The sequence below is a fragment of the Perca fluviatilis genome, chromosome 11, assembly GCF_010015445.1.
Source record: "Perca fluviatilis chromosome 11, GENO_Pfluv_1.0, whole genome shotgun sequence".
Lineage (NCBI taxonomy): Eukaryota > Metazoa > Chordata > Actinopteri > Perciformes > Percidae > Perca > Perca fluviatilis.
This window is the reverse complement of record NC_053122.1, coordinates 10,990,489-11,008,627: the sequence shown is the minus strand read 5'-3', so window position 1 is coordinate 11,008,627 and position 18,139 is coordinate 10,990,489. Positions and strand designations below refer to the sequence as shown.

Below are 18,139 nucleotides of genomic sequence, written 5' to 3'. Positions count from 1 at the left end.
CCATGTTCCTCGTTCCTGCCGTAGACTTCCACGGAGACCAGTGAAGTCTATTAGAAGCACTTTTCCGGAGTATTCCTGCGCAGCCTCAAACTGAGCTTGACGACGTAGATGTGACGTGAGCGACCTGTCTGAAAGTTGTAAGTCTTCTGGTAGCTGTGCCAAGAGAAATCTCAATCATTCCCAATCTTGCAGAGACGGAGAGCGTAGGTATATGTAAGGAGATAACATAGGCACAGGCTAATTATTGCTAACTAAAATGCTAGTTAAGATTAGTAATTAAACTTAAACAGCTAATGTAGGTCAAAACTGCCTGCGAGCTTCTCCAGACTATACGATAATTCGTCTACTATGTGACAGAAAGTCGCGTGGTTATGACACAATCATTAGCCTATTTTTACAAAAGCAGCTGCTATGGAGCAGTAACGTGAGATACAAGGTAATGGAGCCTTTCATACATTGTCGTGTTTCTTTAGAAATAAACAATGGACAAATAGTCTTTAAACGCTTCAGATGTAAAGTTATTCGCCGTCAAAATGACGCCAAAATGAATGGCAGTCAATGGAATGCTAACGGAAGGTGATGGCTTGTTAGCATCAAAATGTCTCCATATGAGGTACGCTTTGCGGAGGCTCGCTTATCCCCTTAGCTATTGATCCTCTCATCTAACTCTCGGCAAGAGAGCGAAAAAGTGTATTTTCCCAAAATTACAAAAGTTTCAGGCATTGTGTGTTGCAACAATTTAGACCACTTAGGTACAAGTTAAAAGTAATATCAAATGGAACACATGGGAGTACTCAAGTGGAGTACAAACTCATTAAATTTGTACCTAAGTACATTGCTTGAGTAAATGTACTTAGTTACATTCCACCACCGACAGAAGCATTTTTCACACCCAGTAATGGAGTTTTTTAAAACTGCTCTGAACAGTGGATACATCTGAAAATAGCAGCATACGTTGCTGTAGTGTACAGTATGTCCTTAACCAGAATGTGTCTCTCAGATATGGAGTTCCTGGAGGTCCTGATGGATGGCCTAGACCGTGTGCTGTTGGTTCGTGGAGGTGGTCGGGAGGTCATTACCATCTACTCCTAGCACCAAAAGGTTCCTAATTGCTTGTTTGGAAGGGAACATTGTTGGACAGTAGGACCCCAGAGGGCAGGGGTTTGACAATGAGACATGGACAAAGATGACGGACAGAAAAAAGGAGGACCATGATCGCTGTGAAGTGAATGGGAGTCTACCTGCAGCACAGCCTGAGCTCAGTGCATCACTTCTGGGCAAAGAGGGCTCTCTACACCCCCTCCTCCTGGGGCTCTTTAACTCTGCCACATACTGTATATACACTGTGGAGAGAATAGAGAGATGTGGAGATGTTCTTTCCACAGATAAACTGTTTTCTGAAAGAGCTTCCATTTTAATTTAACATGTTATTGTGCTTCACCAGGCATTTGTTGGAGGAAAGAACAGGAAACTACAGCTTATTGTCATTTTTAGCATTTCACTGATTGTGGTAGCTGGCAACTGTCTCATTGTCATCATCACAGTTAGTGAGGTTAAAGCCAAAGTCCCATTGATTAGTATACTCTAAGTAACAGTTTCAGGGCAAATGTGGCAGTATTGATTGTAATCTATAGTCTTGAACATTGCTTATTAACTGTTTTTGTTTGTCACAGATACCATTGGTGATCAAAAAGGAACATATAGTGAAAATGCAACAGAGGAAATGCAACTTCTGTGATTTTAGTACATTTTAGTTGAGTTAGGCCGGTTACACACTGGAAGTGTCAGCTGCGTGGCGTGTCCGTTTATATTTCGGCTCCCATGTTAACAGGTTAGAGCTTACACACTGCCGGTGTGAGACGCGCGTCTCAGGCACGGCTCGAGACGCGCCTGAGACGCGTGCCTGCTAGAAATAGAACAGACGCCTATTTTTCACGCGAGACGCGAGCGTGTTGGAAGCGTTTCCAGGCAAAATAGAATAGGAAAATATGTTTATATGTCATTTAGACACAAATACATATTAATAAATGACATATTGATGTTTGAAAGTCTAGGTTTTGACATCAATGTAGATATAAATGTAATACAAAATTTCAGAGAAAAGATTTTCAAATATTGCACCTGTCATACAGAACGAAATATTCTGTAACATATTTTGCAGTCAATACTGCCGACATTGTCTTGCTTTAATCAAATCAGTATATATAAATGGTAGGATAGGCTACGATAACAACGTAGTGTGTGTTCTGAGTGGCGGTCCAACATCAGATAGGCTATATAGGCTCTTTACAGCTACACAAAGTTGTTCAGACAGCCCACTTACCCATTTTTCAGAGTTTGAATCTGTCGGCACTATGTCCCGAGATCAGCCCTCCCTATACCTAGCAGCAGGAGCAGCGCCGCGTCAGACACGCTTCTGGTATGTAGGACACAGAAAAATCCATGCAGCTGAGACGCAACAGAAACGCCACGCTCGCGAGACGCGTGCAGTGTGTAACCGGCCTTAGTGTATTTGTTCATGTATTTGATTGACTTGTTTGTATTGGAGCAAAGGATGCTAGTATGCAATGATGAGGAAAATGAACATGAAGCCTATATAACAGTATTTTCAATTAATATGACGCTTTTTAAGTACAATGTGTCATGTGTTAGTTCGACAAAAAGTCACGTGTTAAACGAAAAAGCGAGAGTGATTGTGGCCACTGATGCACCATGAATTGCACATCACTTGCAACTATTTTCCCCATCTCAAGGTCCGATTCACAAAAGATATTGCGATAATGATGGTACAGCGCAAACACGGCCATAAAGTCTTGCAACTGAGTGCAATATGCCTTTTCTTTGCATCTAATGGCGATTATCCATATGGCAAAGTATAAATGTTGCCTTTGCGCCAATAAGGGAAAAAGAACAATTTCAGGCAGGGAATTTAAACCTGACAAATATTGAATATCCCAGTCTGTCAGTGCTTACAGTGTTTTCAAATGTACACCTTCAGACTGTAAAAAAGTTGGCCTGATTTGAAGCAGAGGATGTCCAATTATAAATGGGCTTCCGTCACCACTAACCCTAAGTGGGGTTCGTGTCCCGTTTGGCAATAAAAGTTACTGGTGTTTTTAAAAAAAAAAAAATTTTTACGAAACAAATGGAACTACGTCACGTTCTGCATCACATGCGTAACCGGATGTGGAGTAACGTAACAAATGTACTGATTATAACCCAAACCACGATCTTTTTTGAAAACTACTAAACTAAGTTGTTTTGGTGCCTATATGTGACCAAACTACGACCGTTCACAATGTTAACGATGTGTTTAAAACTGCGACCGTTGTGTTCTGTGTTATACAATCAATGGTATAGATATGACAACTGAAAATGCTCTTGTGGGTTGTGATTCCTGCCGCCGCTAGGAGCGCTAATTTATGAAACGCTCTGATGGGTCATGTTGAAGGGTAGCACTGCACGACCTATATGGTTGTATGGTTTGGAGGACTGAAAATTATTTTCTAGATTAGTTAGTTTCTGTGTGCGTGGCAATTACTTGTTTCTTAAGTCTTTTAAATGTGTCAGGATATAAACTAGTAGCAAGCTGCGGTTTAACTATGATCAATTATTCACCAGATAATATGAGATTTTGCCATCAATTTTTCAGCCAAATAACGGCATCAGCAATAAATCTTGAAAACAATAAATCAACATTTAGATCTTGCAGACAAATGAAAGTGTTGTGTCATGAATAGACAGATTTTTCCAATGCTTTGAAGATTAAGTTTTGCAAGACTCAGTTGCTGTCAGTTGGACTTCACAATCAATAAATGCATTTTTATTGAGTTTCCATCTCCATCAGAGCTTCATGGACCATTTGTGCCTATAAATATGCCCCTGGCATGATCTGGCCCACAGTGAGAAGTGTTTATTCAGACTTTTGATGGGAACTCCCATAACATCACATGAAATATAGACCCACACAGACAAAAGGCAGGAAACATCAGAGCAGGAAGTCTGTATACAAAGGAAACAAAGCTGAATGAATGGTCAGTCAGATGTAGATTACTGTGATTTATCTGATTGTCCTCATCTCACCTCATCTTTTAAACATGTAATAGTTCAGTAACTGAAACCTAAAGCATCAAAATCTGAATCAATTTGTGTTGTCACTCATCTTTTTTTTACATAGTTGCATCTGCCATTATTACTGTTACACTATTGTAACATATACCAGAAGCTCTGACACAGATGAGAGCTGAGCTGGATTGTTGTCATCTCTTACATAACTGGCCCATGCTCAGTTTCCAAAAATCAATTTAATCCTAAAATCATCATTGTCTCTTGGCTCACAAAAGAACAAAGACAATCTTGGAGCTACAGTAAGAAGCTTTGGGGAAACTTGGCCTTGGATAAATGGCTTCCTGTTTGTCCCGCACAGGGGTTAGCTGGGTCAGCACGCACAGAACAACAACAACGATCTCGGTCTGATTCTCTGATCATTCTCTGAACTACAACTCTGCTACTTTCTGTGCTGTCTGTAATCTGTACTGTTTTGCTCACTTAAAAGTACAGGCTGTCTTGTGCTATGATTCAGGACAGTTAACCCAATTTTCCACTTTATTGTTTCACCAATGGGAATCTTGTATGGTGGACAGGATCCACATAAAAACAATATTGACCACAAGTGTCACTGTTTAAAACAGTTCACAGGGCTCGTGAAAAGCAAGAAGGGAAAATTATGTGTTAACATTTTACTTCATGCAAATGTGGGAGGTTTTATCATCCAAAGTTTTGCAGATTTTTTTGCCAACTTGCTTCTGTCGTGTAAGTACGGTTAAAGTTGCATAGAAGTCCAGCCTGCAGTAATTATCCTGCAGGAGAGATGTCCTATATTGGCTGATATAACATTTCTGCATATGTGTGATGTGGTACTGTATGTGTATATTATGGCAGGTCATGGGTGGTGTTTTCTCAACAAGCCAGGCCTCAAAAGTAAAATGCTTAAATTGCTGTTTTATTTAAAAAATGAAACTCTAGGACCTGCCATGATCAGTTTTAATACACGAGTTGAGCCTCCTGACTGGCTGTTTAAAGAGGCTCTTTGATTGAAGGGCTATATTTACCAAAATGTTACAGCTTCACACAAACACGTTGAATATGTGTCTATTCTACTATGAACATGATATGATATGACATGGTATTAATCGCAAGTCAACCATGGACAATCATGCAATTTAAATATTTGAATCGATTGACAGCCCTAGAATATACCTAACAACAAGGCAAGGCAAGGCAACTTTATTTGTATAGCACATTTCAGCAACAAGGCAATTCAAAGTGCTTTACATGAAACATTAAAAAACAGAAAACAATTAAAAACAATTTCAAAGCATTAAAAGGAAAAACATAAAATGTAAAGAGCAATTAGAAAACAAAAACAATTTAAAATCATTAAAAGACAAGAATAAAATGTGCAGTGCAGTATAAGAATTTTAAAGAAAGAGCAGTTAAAAATAGGTTATTTAAAGAAAGGCAAAATTAAAAAGATGGGTCTTCAGCCTGGATTTAAAAGAAGTGAGAGTTGCAGCGGACCTGCAGTTTTCTGGGAGTTTGTTCCAGATATGTGGAGCATAAAAACTGAACACTGCTTCCCCCTGTTTAGTTCTGACTCTGGGGACAACCAGACCTGTCCCAGACGACCTGAGAGGTCTGGGTGGGTCATAGTGTAGTAGCAGATCAGAAATGTATTTTGGCCCTAAACCATTTAGTGATTTATAAACCAGCAAAAGTATTTTGAAATCAATTCTTTGAGGCCCTGGAAGCCAGTGTAAAGACTTCAGTACTGGAGTGATGTGATCCACTTTCTTGGTTTTAGTGAGGACTCGGGCAGCAGCGTTCTGAATCAGCTGCAGCTGTCTGATTGATTTTTTTAGGGAGACCTGTAAAGACACCGTTACAGTAATCAAGTCTACTGAAGATAAAAGCATAGACAAGTTTTTCCAAATCCTGCTGAGACATAAGTCCTTTAACCCTTGATATATTTTTAAGGTGATAATAGGCTGATTTTGTAATTGTCTTAATGTGGCTTTTAAAATTCAGGTCTGAGTCCATGACTACACCAAGATTTCTGGCTTTGTCTGTTTTTAACATTGTCGTTTGAAGCTGAGTGCTGACCTTTAATCGTTCCTCTTTTGCTCCAAAAACAACCACCTCAGTTTTTTCTTCATTTAATTTAAGAAAGTTATGGCACATCCAGTCGTTAATTTGTTCAATGCACATATTCAGTTGTTGTATTGGGCTATAATTCCCTGGCGATAAGGTTATGTAAATTTGTGTGTCATCCGCATAACTATGGTAACTTATTTTGTTGTTTTCCATAATCTGAGCCAGTGGAAGCATGTAGATGTTGAACAGAAGAGGCCCCAGGACTGAGCCTTGGGGAACTCCGCACGTCATATTTGTATGCTCAGATGTATAATTACCTATAGACACAAAGTAGTCCCTATTCTTTAAATAGGATTCAAACCACTTTAGTACTGAGCCAGAAAGACCAACCCAGTTTTCCAATCGGTCAAGTAATATGTCGTGGTCGACTGTATCAAATGCAGCACTGAGATCAAGTAATACTAAGACTGAAATTTTGCCACTATCTGTGTTTAAGTGGATGTCATTAAAAATTTTAACGAGAGCCGTCTCAGTGCTGTGGTGTGGTCGAAAACCTGATTGGAAGGCATCAAAACTGTTGTTTAGTGATAAGAAAAGGTTGAGTTGTTGAAAAAACGCTTTTTCTATGATTTTGCTTAAAAATGGAAGGTTTGATATCGGCCTATAGTTGCTCATTAGTGACGTGTCTAGATTGTTCTTTTTTAGGAGTGGCTTGATGACTGCAGTTTTTAGGGCCTGTGGAAAGACACCTGAGAGCAGAGATGTGTTTACAATATGTAGAAGATCAGAAGCCAAATAATTCAAAACATTTTTGAAAACACCCGTTGGTAGAATATCAAGGCAACAGGAGGAGGTTTTCAGGTGTTGTTTAATGTCTTCCAGGTTGTTATGGTTGATGGTATGAAATTGTGTCATATTTGATTTTGTTTTGTGTGAACACTGTGACAACACAAATCCTGTACTTGATATGGAAGCACTGACTATGTCTAATTTTCTGAATTTTGTCTGTGAAGAAGGAGGCAAAGTTATTGCAAGCCTTGGTAGACAATAGTTTAGATGCTACTGGTACTGGAGGATTTGTTAATCTATCGACAGTAGCAAACAAAGCACGTCAATTATTATTGTTTCTGGCGATGTCAGAGAAAAAGGACCGCCTTGCATTCCTTAGTTCCAAATTATAAATGCGAAGTCTCTCTTTATAGATGTTATAGTGGACCTGGAGATTAGATTTTCGCCAACTGCGTTCAGCTTTTCGACACTCTCTTTTTTCTGTTCTCACCACTATAAAATTTCTCCATGGAGATCTTTTCTTACCAGAGACAGCTTTGACCTTAGTGGGAGCAATAGCATCAATAACATTCGTAATTTTACAGTTGAAATTATCTACAAGCTCAGTGACTGCGACCCCTGAGAGGGTGGGTGTGGTGGAGAAAAGCTGAATGAATGATTCACTGGTGTTTTCAGTGATATACCGTTTTCTGATTAACTTTGTTTGAACACTTTTGGGCACCGAGATAGTGCCGTTAAAGAAAACACAGGAATGATCAGAGAGAGCAACATCAGTCACCACAACCTTAGAAATGTTTAGACCCTTGGAGATAATCAAGTCCAGTGTGTGCCCCTTATTGTGCGTGGGCTGTGTCACATGCTGAGTCAGTCCATAGCTCTCAAAAACACAACACAGTTCTTTGGTCCCTCGGTCCTGGGGGTTGTCAACATGAATGTTAAAATCACCAGTAATAATTACACGGTCAAAGTTAATACAGATTATAGACAGCAGTTCATTAAAATCGTCAAAGAAGTTTGCACAGTATTTAGGTGGCCTGTAGATATTTAGAAGTATAGCTTGAGGATCTTAGCTGAAGAGCCACATATTCAAAAGAAGCAAAATTGCCATAAGATAATTGCGTACATTGGAATGAGTCATTAAACAAAATGGCGACTCCACCTCCTTTCTTATTCACTCTATTCTCACTCATACAACTGAAGTTAGGGGGTGCTGACTCAATGAGAACAGCAGCACTGTTATTATGGTCCAACCAGGTTTCAGTTAAAAACATAAAATCAAGATTGTGCTTAATAATAAAAACATTGATTAAAAATGATTTTCCAGCCAAAGACCTGACGTTTAGTAGGGCTAGTGTTAGTGTGTTTTCATTTTTTGTGGCTGACTAGGAATGCATGCTAAATTTGCAAAGTTTGCCGTTAAGTGCTTATTCGTTATTCTTTTTCTATTACCTATCACAACATAAATTGTGGAAGAATCTAATACGCAGGGCCCAGGCTTGTCTTGGAAAAAGTCATGAGTGCTACTAGGCATGCAGCCTGGACCTGGCCCATATCAGTTAATGGTTACTGCATTTTGCACACAAGCATCCTTATCAGTTTGGGGAGAAGGAGTTAGCTGCCGCTCTTGAAGGGGCAGAGGTGCCTGGCATTTTACTTTTGGCCGGGGGTGAACGATGGGAGAAGGAAGGGGGGCATACTTAGTTCCAGCATTCACCAGCTGCTTCATCTGGTCAGTGAACTCCAACATGGGGATGGGGGAAAGCGGGGAGAGCGACGCATCCTCAAAGGCGTAGTGGTTGTTAAAGCTCTTTGGTCTCCTATGGAATGGGGAGGGCGATGGGTCCTCGTCGGGGTTGGTAAGGGGGTTTGAGGAGTGTTGGACAGGTGAAAGGGGGGGTTGAGATTTCTTGTCTCCGCTCTGTGGTCTCCCATGTTCAAATCCTTGCTCAGGTGGGGGCTGTGGTGGATCACTGCCGCACTTTGTTGTGTCTTCCTCTTGTTTTGTTTGTGTTGATTTATCTTGTCTCGTGCCCTTGGCCGACAGGTTTATCTCTGAGGCTGACCACATCCATCATCTTCCCACAGCTTCCACTGACCTTCCAGTAATATGTACCTTTTTCACAGCAGACCTTTTGATTTGTCATAGTAGGAAAAGCACAGCTGAAATTGATAACCTTAACGATGGCTCAATTCCATCAAGTGTCCCAGTTAGCTATTTCAGTGAGTCAGCATGCACAATACCAGGACCTCTCCTAAGAGGAATGATCATTAATGCTTTTGAATACACCTATGCTGGTCCTACTATGACATGTCAACATGTCTGCCGTGAAAAAGGTCTATTGGACGCTTTGGCTAAACAGCATTTTCTTTCTCTTATCTGATGCTACGTTTACACGTGGCCAGCTATTTTCATAAACGGACATTTCAACCTCTCCCTTTTCAGAAAAGTGTTCTTTTATATGTACCCGTGTATATATGCCGTCAAGAGCACGCCAGACCTGTAGGTGGCAGTGTAACAAGAAGCTCAAGCCCCCATTAGCCAATCAGAATCCCGACAATAGCAACAACAGCAACCAATCACATCCTCTTTCTCTCTCTCGGCTGCCTAAACCTCCGTTTGTCTGTTTACATGCAAACGTGCAAACGAAGATTTCCAAAATCTCCACTTTGGCCGGAGTTTTTAGAAATAATCGTTTTCTGTGATAAAAACGGGGTTTTCGTGTAAATGAGAGGTCAAACCGCAGAAAAATATCTGCATCTTCCCTTCGTGTAAATGGGGCCTGAGAGCTTAAGCTGGGAGAAGAGCTAAAGACGGAAAGCACAATGTGGTTTAGGAGGGAATGTAGTCTGTAAAGACAGAGGATGAGGGTGGAAGAGGAGAAAGGGTGTGTACCTATTTTTCTACTCTCTGAGCCATTATCAATCCAGCATCTGCTAATAGTGGGGTGTTACCATCACAACATGGATAATTTCACTGAGACTCTCTCTGATCTTGTTGACCCCTGAAGCTTTGTCTCTTCTGGCTTGGGACAGAAGTCCAGCACTAACTGGACCAGTTGTTTCTGAACACCGCTGGGAAATGTGTAATAAAATACAATATTTTTTGTAGAATTTTTGTACTTCTTCAAGAACAAAGGGACCTATTCTTTAAAAATCCTTTTCGAAATGATGTTAAACTCATTTATCCTGAGGCCACACTAATCTGAAGATCTGGTAGCTGTCTGCCTTCAATTGTGTATATACCCGCTGTGGGACACAGAGTCAGCCGCATGACTCCCAATTTATGATAAAAATTATTATTGATCAGCAAGTAGCCACTGACAGGAACTTTTATTGGAGTCTTTTGGTTCTTTCAAATTCAAATTTGGGGTTTTTGGGTTGTTGTCATTTTTTCAAGAAAGTCCCGGGCAACTGGTCCAACTCCCCTTCCCAAGACTAAACACCACATTTCGACTAATGGGTGTTTGTGCATTGTAAAACATCAGTGTCTGTTATCAGTATGGTCAATGTGTCAGTATCAGGGTGTGACTATAACAATATTTTGCTTGTCTGACTGATTAAAGCTCCTAAAACACAGAGAGCAACCAGACAACAACTGGCGATGCATAAATTACATGTCTGAGTCAAATGAACTTTCTGGAGCAAATGAATGATCTTTGAAAATATGAATTCCTTTTCAGTTTTAGAAACCAAACATTTACTAGTCAGCCAAAGACACCCAATCATGTTCAGTACTGTATTTCACATGCACAGGTGAGGGAGTGAGTTTACATCTAATGTGGAAGCAACAAGGATTTCTATGACTGTTAACATTAATATTGACTTTTTAAATGTGGAGGAAAGACGAACAACAAATCTCTTTTCTCCAAACAAGGCAAAGTGTGCACCTGCCTCACAGTCACAGATCCACAGAGGCCCCCAAATCTGAACTAAGGTGGGTCCTGCATTATTATCTGATGTGGCTCCTGACTGACAGGACCATACTATGCAAATGAGACATTTAAGGAGACATATCATGCTCATTTTCAATTTCATACTTGTATGCTGGGTTTACTAGAACATGTTTACATGCTTTAATGTTCATGTCTGAATATACTGTCACCCTCTGTTTTAGCTCCTGTCTCTTTAGGTCCCGCTGCCAAAACAGCCCAGTCTGCTCTTAGTGGCTTGCAAGAAAAAGGGCACACCTTTGCAAAGGTAGACTTCAGGCCGTGGGTGGAGATACTCAGATTAGGGGGCGCCATGTTCTGATGAGCCTTTATATGACATAGGAAGGGAAGCAAAATCTGAATGGCTTGTTGAATCCCATGCTTTCTGATCTAGGCAGCCCACAAAAAACTGACTAGGTTGTCGTAGTTCACAGTTTGTGGATTGGTAGGCACTCCAGATACCCAAATTAATGTGCACAAGCACTGATATGTCCCCTTTAAGTGCAATAAAAAAAGTTGCTGTTGGCCCCTATTGACACCCCACTTTCCATCTTCTGTGTATATTATGTGTGCTTCCTGTGTATAGCCTCTAAATTCTCATTGCAAACAGGAAATTATACACGGCAACTTCATTATATGCCTCAAGAACCAGAAAACAACCAGTGCTGGATTAATACTACCTGGTCCCAGGTTTTCTGCGTCAGTTAATCTGTGGTAATTTGAAAAAATACATTTATTTGGGAGGTTAATTTGGTCATGAGATTTGCAATACATCCCTATTCATGTATTCACATAATTCATTTATTTCATTCATTGATTAACGTGTTTTTGGAATATTTATTCTCAGTCTATTATCACTATTGTTACACTTACCATGAAATAAAATGGTCTGGATAGAATTGGAAATAAGTTGACATATTTAAGATAGATTCACAGATGGAAAGATTTAACTTAAATGATAGCCATAAATGTACATCATATTATCATTAGTATAAGGAACTTGACTCAAGCAGCAGGTTAGGAGAGAAGGTCCAATGAGTGAGTGGGGGGGGGGGGGAGTTTTTTTTTTTCTTCCTTTAAGGGAGTCAAATTTCCAAACTGTGGGTCTGAGAGTCACTCAGCTCAGAACTGAGAAAGCCTTTGTACAGAGAGAGAGAGAGAGAGAGAGAGAGAGAGAGAGAGAGAGAGAGAGAGAGAGCAGTGTGACTTCAGGTCTGCACAGTGAGGCAGAGGCAGAGGGACCACAGAGTTTGCCGGAATTTCATCACACACATGCACTTGGAGTTCATTTTCAGACCTGGATTTTGTATTCCTTTATTCGCTAAAATGTTTCAAGGGTAAGCAAATTAAATATTACTTCTAAGTTTTCTGCTTGTAAAAAAAGCTTATATCTTTACTTCAGTTAAACCTCAGAGTAGACCTGCTATGTAGCAACAATTCTTCTATGCGCAGCTTTCATAGCTCTACATGAAACACATTTCACTCTCTACATCAGCTATTGTAAATGAACAAAATCAGACCTTTTCACACCAGTTTTTTTATGTTTTGAAGTCTGCCTAAAATGCAACTTACATGATGTGACTGATGTGTCTCCTCAGGTGGTCTCTTGCCCTGCATCTAGTTCTGCTGTGCTGGCTGGCCGCTGCCCTGCAGGTTATAGAAGGTAAGATTTATGCTGCTGCAGCTCTTTCCCAATACTGTAACTGTAAAGAAATAAACAGCTGCTTTGGAGAACAGAAAGGCTAAAAACAGTTTGGCATTGACCCAACAAATGCCCTATTAAAGGAGCTCCTCTTCATGTTGATGATATAGTCCCAACTAATCTTTGAATCCCATTAGAAAATGTTATGAGCATGGAAAGCAATTAAGTCTGTTAATATTGATCATCACGTAATTCTTCATTGGTTATGGATTTGGCTTCTTGAAATGGAATTATGGCACCCTGGCCTTTACAATGCATTTGTTATTGTGTGTCACAAGGTTAGATTTCTTTGGGAAATTTGATATATTGCCTTTTTAAGCGCAGATGTACATTCCGTTTAAGATTTTATATGAAAAGTAGTAGTGCGACTACAGAACTATACTCTGGTATTTAAAGACTTTGGATGTTGGGTTGTTTTATTAACCCTTTCCAAAACCAAAAGTACAGGATTTAAAGCATAAGCAATGGATGTATGAGTGTGTTTGTTTGCTCTAATGCAAACTGGAAACGTATCGCTGATTAGCGATAATTATTAATTAGCTAAAATAACGTTAGCTTCATGAGATGGCGTCGCACTTTAATGTTTTAAAATGTACACGTATTAAAACGAGAAGCTTTTAAAGACATCTCAAAATAATATAGTATGAAATGTCCCTAGCCTTGGAAGAAACACAGGCTTAGATACTGAAGTTAAAAAGATAGTTAGCCAGAAATGCTAACTACAGTGGCTTAAACAGTACCTAACCCAGCAACGCCAGGGGCATTTCATATTACATCATTTTGAGTCTTTCTTTAAAACATTAAAATGTCAAAAGCCATCTCATGAAGCTAACGTTAGCCTAATTAGCTAGCTAGCTACAATGGAGTGGGTAGGAGAGAAGAAATTGCATGATTGCTCAAAAACTACTGTCCCTCTTGTTTCAATGAAACGTTCATAGCTGCAAGCATGTAGGCCTACTTATGTCAGTGCATCTGATATATAATAATCAGTTAATGATCACATCAACCTTTCACTCATGAATAATGGCGATTGGACAAGAAAGTTTTTTGTCTTCTGATCTTTAAAGTGAGTGAAGTTTTTAATATTGCACTGCCACGCTTTGATGATAATGGCAAGAAAAGCATGAAGGCCAGTATCTTTATTAAAGTGAATTAGTGATGAATAACTGTAATACATGAATTATACATAAATAATAGCCTTATTTTACTCATGATCAATGATGATGAGGATACAGATAAATAGAAATGCAAGCAAAAAACAATGTCAGTATTTTAGAGACCCACCCAAAATTTCACTCTCAGTACTGTGGTTTGCACACTGCTGAGCAGACCTCCAGTATGAAGTTTTTGTGGATGAATGGCTAAAGAGCTTCAGTGTGGTCTGTGATACCTAGTCAAGTTTTAGAAGACTGAGCCAAAGGATGTAATGAAATACATCATGCCAAAAAACTAAGGAAAAATGTAATCCATCGATTCTTAATGACATGGCTAGACTCGGATCTCATGTAATCCACTCCTCCCTCACAGACCCATTACGAGACCCATAATAAGGGTCAGTCCCCTTTTCATTTCCATTTTCACACCTCGGTCTGCTGCTGTGGTTTTCATTTACTCCCTGGTGTGAGACTTCTATTATACAGCTCTGTAGGAGAGAGATAGTTTGTTTGTTTGGCAATAGACCGGGCTTCCTCTGCCCTCTTTACCCTCTGTGTGTGCATGTGTGTGTACAATGAGGTAGCTGGAAGTGGCAGACAGGTCAAACGCTGCACCAGGGTGAGAAATGAAGTGTTTAGTTTGTATGGTAATGGTGTGAGGCGTTTCATCTGCACTGCACTTGCTGTTTGTGTGCTTGAGAACATCAGAGAGGACGGCGTGGGTTGATTCACACGGAGCTTTGAAGTTGGATGTTGAGAATACACTTGTCCCTGTGCCAGTTTAATGTCAGCATGTGTAGGCGTGTGGGTGGGTGATTTTTGCCAATGGATGACAAAATTAATTTTCTATTTCAAACATTTACATAAAGTCAGAAATTATCAGTGCTTCTGCAGGATTTAGAAGAGTTATTTATTATTCACACTGAACACAGCTCATCACATTGTGGACTGCCACAGGCTTGATGGTTAGAGAGACTGTCTTGTGATTAGAAAATCATATGTTTAGGTCCAAAACTAGCTTGGAATAGCAGAGTGTTCCAGTACACCGGAGCAAAAAAAATGAAATGTCATCACTTTGAATCTGTGACTAATTCCTGGACGCAATGCTTATTCCAACTATATCGACTGTTGGTGTTTGGTTGCCATTCTGTATAAAAGGTATGAACACAAAATGGGGAGACAGAGGTGTTCTGCCATTAAGCCGGCAGCAGACGTAGTAACAGAGCCGAATTAACGCCTGTATGAAGGGACAGCCGCCATGGTGGGACTAGACGTACACATACACACTAGACGCCAACGATGTTGTGCCCCACGTCATGCTTTTTTTTTTTACTTCCGGTATGCTATCTAAAATCATACACTGGGGCAGCATTATGCCGCTGTTATTTGGTTCAGTGTAGTCTGGCTCAGTACATTTCCAGGATTATTGCCTGACATCCGCTTCCGCTCTCTGTGTTGCAATTCTCCAAATCCCTTTGCCTCAGGAAATGATAAGGCAATAAGGCAGGCGTGCTTGGTTCTTTTAGGGAATGATTGTAAAGATTTACAAAGAATATGTTTACGGCATTTACTCTCTAACTGGGACGTTTTGTGACCAACGGTGGGGATTTCTGACGTCGAAGTACACACAGCGATACGAGAGCTAGTTACATTTAACCATGTATCCAGCTTATTTATATAGCTCACGTTACTGTATAGTGTACAATTAACTTTATTTAATACTGTATGTGGCGTTTTCTTTTGCAGGGTGCAAATGTTCCACCAAAACAAGTTTCTTCCCGAGACTATTTTACAGAGCCACCGTCGCTGCGTCCAGAGCTTAGCGTTGCCTAAGACAACGTGATTGTGATTGATTTAAAGTGCTCATATTATGCTCATTTTCAGGTTCATAATTGTATTTAGAGGTTATATCAGAATAGGTTTACATGGTTTAATTTTCAAAAAACACCATATTTTTGTTGTACTGCACATTGCATGCAGCTCCTCTTCTCACCCTGGGCCTGATTTACTAACACTGGCGCAGTTTGCGCTGCGTCTGTTTTTGCGAGTTCGGTAATAGCGCACGCTATGCTTCCACATTTTGCGTAGTATTTATCAACCCTGACACCCATCAGGCAATCAGCGTCTTTCTCCGCCCACTATACCGTAAATTGCGCTGTAACAAAGCGGTACTGGTGCTATGATACGGCTGAGTGCAGACTGCGATATTCCCACTGCTGATGCTATGACTGTTTGAAATGATCCTGATGCCGATATATTTGTAATGTAGCGAGGAGTTTAACAACTGCTGGAATGGGATGTGAACGCTGAGTCGGAGATTCAATTTCATCTTTGATTTCTTCCAGTAACTCTAATATTGCATGGCTGCTTGATCTGTAACGCTAAATGATGTTGTGTTCACTGACAAAGTGTGATTCTTGTGTTAAAAATATTTTCAGCCTCGCCTATGTCTTCGTCTTGCTCAGATTACTGTTGCCATTTCACCAGCGGCATAAAGGTCTACGAGGAAACTCGACTGCGGCTGGTTTAGACCGCTTTAAGAGGCGGTAAATTTCCCCGCGAGAATAGAGGCGCGCTCCTACTGACAGTCTTTGTAAATACCACGGGATATATAATTAGGTGCACTTTGCGCTTATCCTCCCACCTTTCGGGTGGAACTCCCACTTTCCCCACGACCCTCCCACGAACGCATATTGAAAGCGCAAGTTGTCTCTTCTCGCTCATGCGGCAGACAATCTGCGATTTTACCCAAGTGCGCCCTGTTTGTAAATAGCCCGCATCGGTTACGTCCGTCTTTGCGACCAATTAGCGCCTGGAAACAGGCGCAAACGGCTTGATAAATCTAGCCCCCTGTGTGTTGAGCTCTCTGTTTTAGCTACAGAGTGAGGTATCTCACTTCTATTACATCTTTGTTGGGAGATACACACGCGCAGTAGCTAGGTAAGGACTACTGGCCAGTCAGAAGCAGAGTATGAGGGCGTGCTACACTAGCAGCTAGGCGAGCATTACGACGTGTGTTACAAAGTGATGCACGTTCATCACAGAAGTAAAGGCTGGACTACAATAGAGCTGTTTGCAGCAGTTTGTGAACAGTGTTTTCTGTTGGAGATGGTAAGTGCCTCTGGGGTGGACTTTGGGCTTTTTCACTTTGTAAACCTATAACATGCACACAAAAAAAGATATATAACATAATAAAGGAAAGGGAAAAAGCCCAAAAGCCAAAAAGCATAATATGAGCACTTTAAAGAAATGCAAACAACCCAAAGTATGTATTTTTTTCTCATATAACAGAATGTATCTGTCGTGTAGCCAGACCTTACTCCACAGCGCTGTGGAGATAGGTCTGGTAATGCCAGACTAGGTTCAGGGTAAAAAAGCAAAACCAACGTTATGGTCGAATCTCTGTGTAAAAGGGGTTTAAAAGCTTGACGTCATAGAGAGGGGCAAGATGCGATATTCGTTCAAAGTGTCGCAGATCTACAATTAATGTTTGCCCTTGTAATAAGTGAATCACAATTTTGTTGTTTTAGCCAACCATACCAACCATAATTTGCCCATAATTTCTTTGCCATTTCTACAATCTTTCCCTAACCTTAACCATACCATATGCTATTAGCAGACAATGTTGGATGTAAAAAAAAATGTTCCGCAGTCTGGTGTTTAGTTATCCAATATCAACATTCTTATGTAGGGTTGATTTTAGAAGACCACAGAAATGTTTCCTATTATTTAACACCTTTTCAGAAATAAATTCAAAATCCCTGGCCTTGCATTTAGCCATTTTCTACTGTCTAGTCGTTTCTCGATGAACAGCAATCTTTACAAAAAAACATCTGTAACACCAACATTTTAGCGTCTACATTTCCAGACACACAACTCTAGCTTTAAAAAGCAAATGTTACTGTTTTCCACACTCCAAACTTCACCCTGTCCCCCCTAAACCTTATTCCTTCCTCCAGGAACCTTCGCTTTCCATTTACCGTTGGTTGAGTTGCTCTGAAAGGAATTCCATGTTTAGCCAATATAAATGATTGTGAGGTGAGCCCAGTAGGAGTCTCCTTTGGATGAGGTGCTCTTCTGTACTGTAAAACTTAGTCACATTATATTACTGTTGTGATCCACAATATCGGCCATATTTTGATGCCATCAGTTATCAAATGTTTGCTCAATGAACCATATTCATCTCTAGAAAACAGGTTTTCTGCTGTGGAAAACAGTTGTCTCTATTTTAATCATATTCAGTTTGCCACTTCCACTCTTGACCTTATTTGGTCTCTGATGTTACTGGAATAAAACTCCCACCGAGCTCCATTTAGTGTTTTATGAGTCTAAAAACCTGGCAAGCATGAATGTCATAGAGCTGTATGAAAGAGCCTCTACCTAAATGTCTTCAGTATATTAGAACTGAACGC

The 18,139-nt window shown here is 40.3% G+C and overlaps 2 protein-coding genes across 2 annotated transcripts in view; both read left to right on the top strand.

Annotated features, from left to right (window-relative positions):
- LOC120568748 (solute carrier family 12 member 7-like) overlaps window positions 1-1,749 on the top strand; it is a 36,863-nt gene extending 35,114 nt beyond the window's left edge. Inside the window, 1 exon segment of the mRNA XM_039816429.1 lies at window positions 1,001-1,749. Within this exon segment, the coding sequence (XP_039672363.1) occupies window positions 1,001-1,092 (92 nt within the window). The 3' untranslated portion in view covers window positions 1,093-1,749.
- A 10,289-nt stretch (window positions 1,750-12,038) lies between these two features.
- The window catches only part of col15a1b (collagen, type XV, alpha 1b), a 74,022-nt gene continuing 67,921 nt past the window's right edge, over window positions 12,039-18,139 (top strand). Inside the window, exons 1-2 of the mRNA XM_039814639.1 lie at window positions 12,039-12,208; window positions 12,470-12,534. Of these exons, the coding sequence (XP_039670573.1) occupies window positions 12,144-12,208; window positions 12,470-12,534 (130 nt within the window). The 5' untranslated portion in view covers window positions 12,039-12,143. The remainder of the gene's footprint in view (window positions 12,209-12,469; window positions 12,535-18,139) is intronic.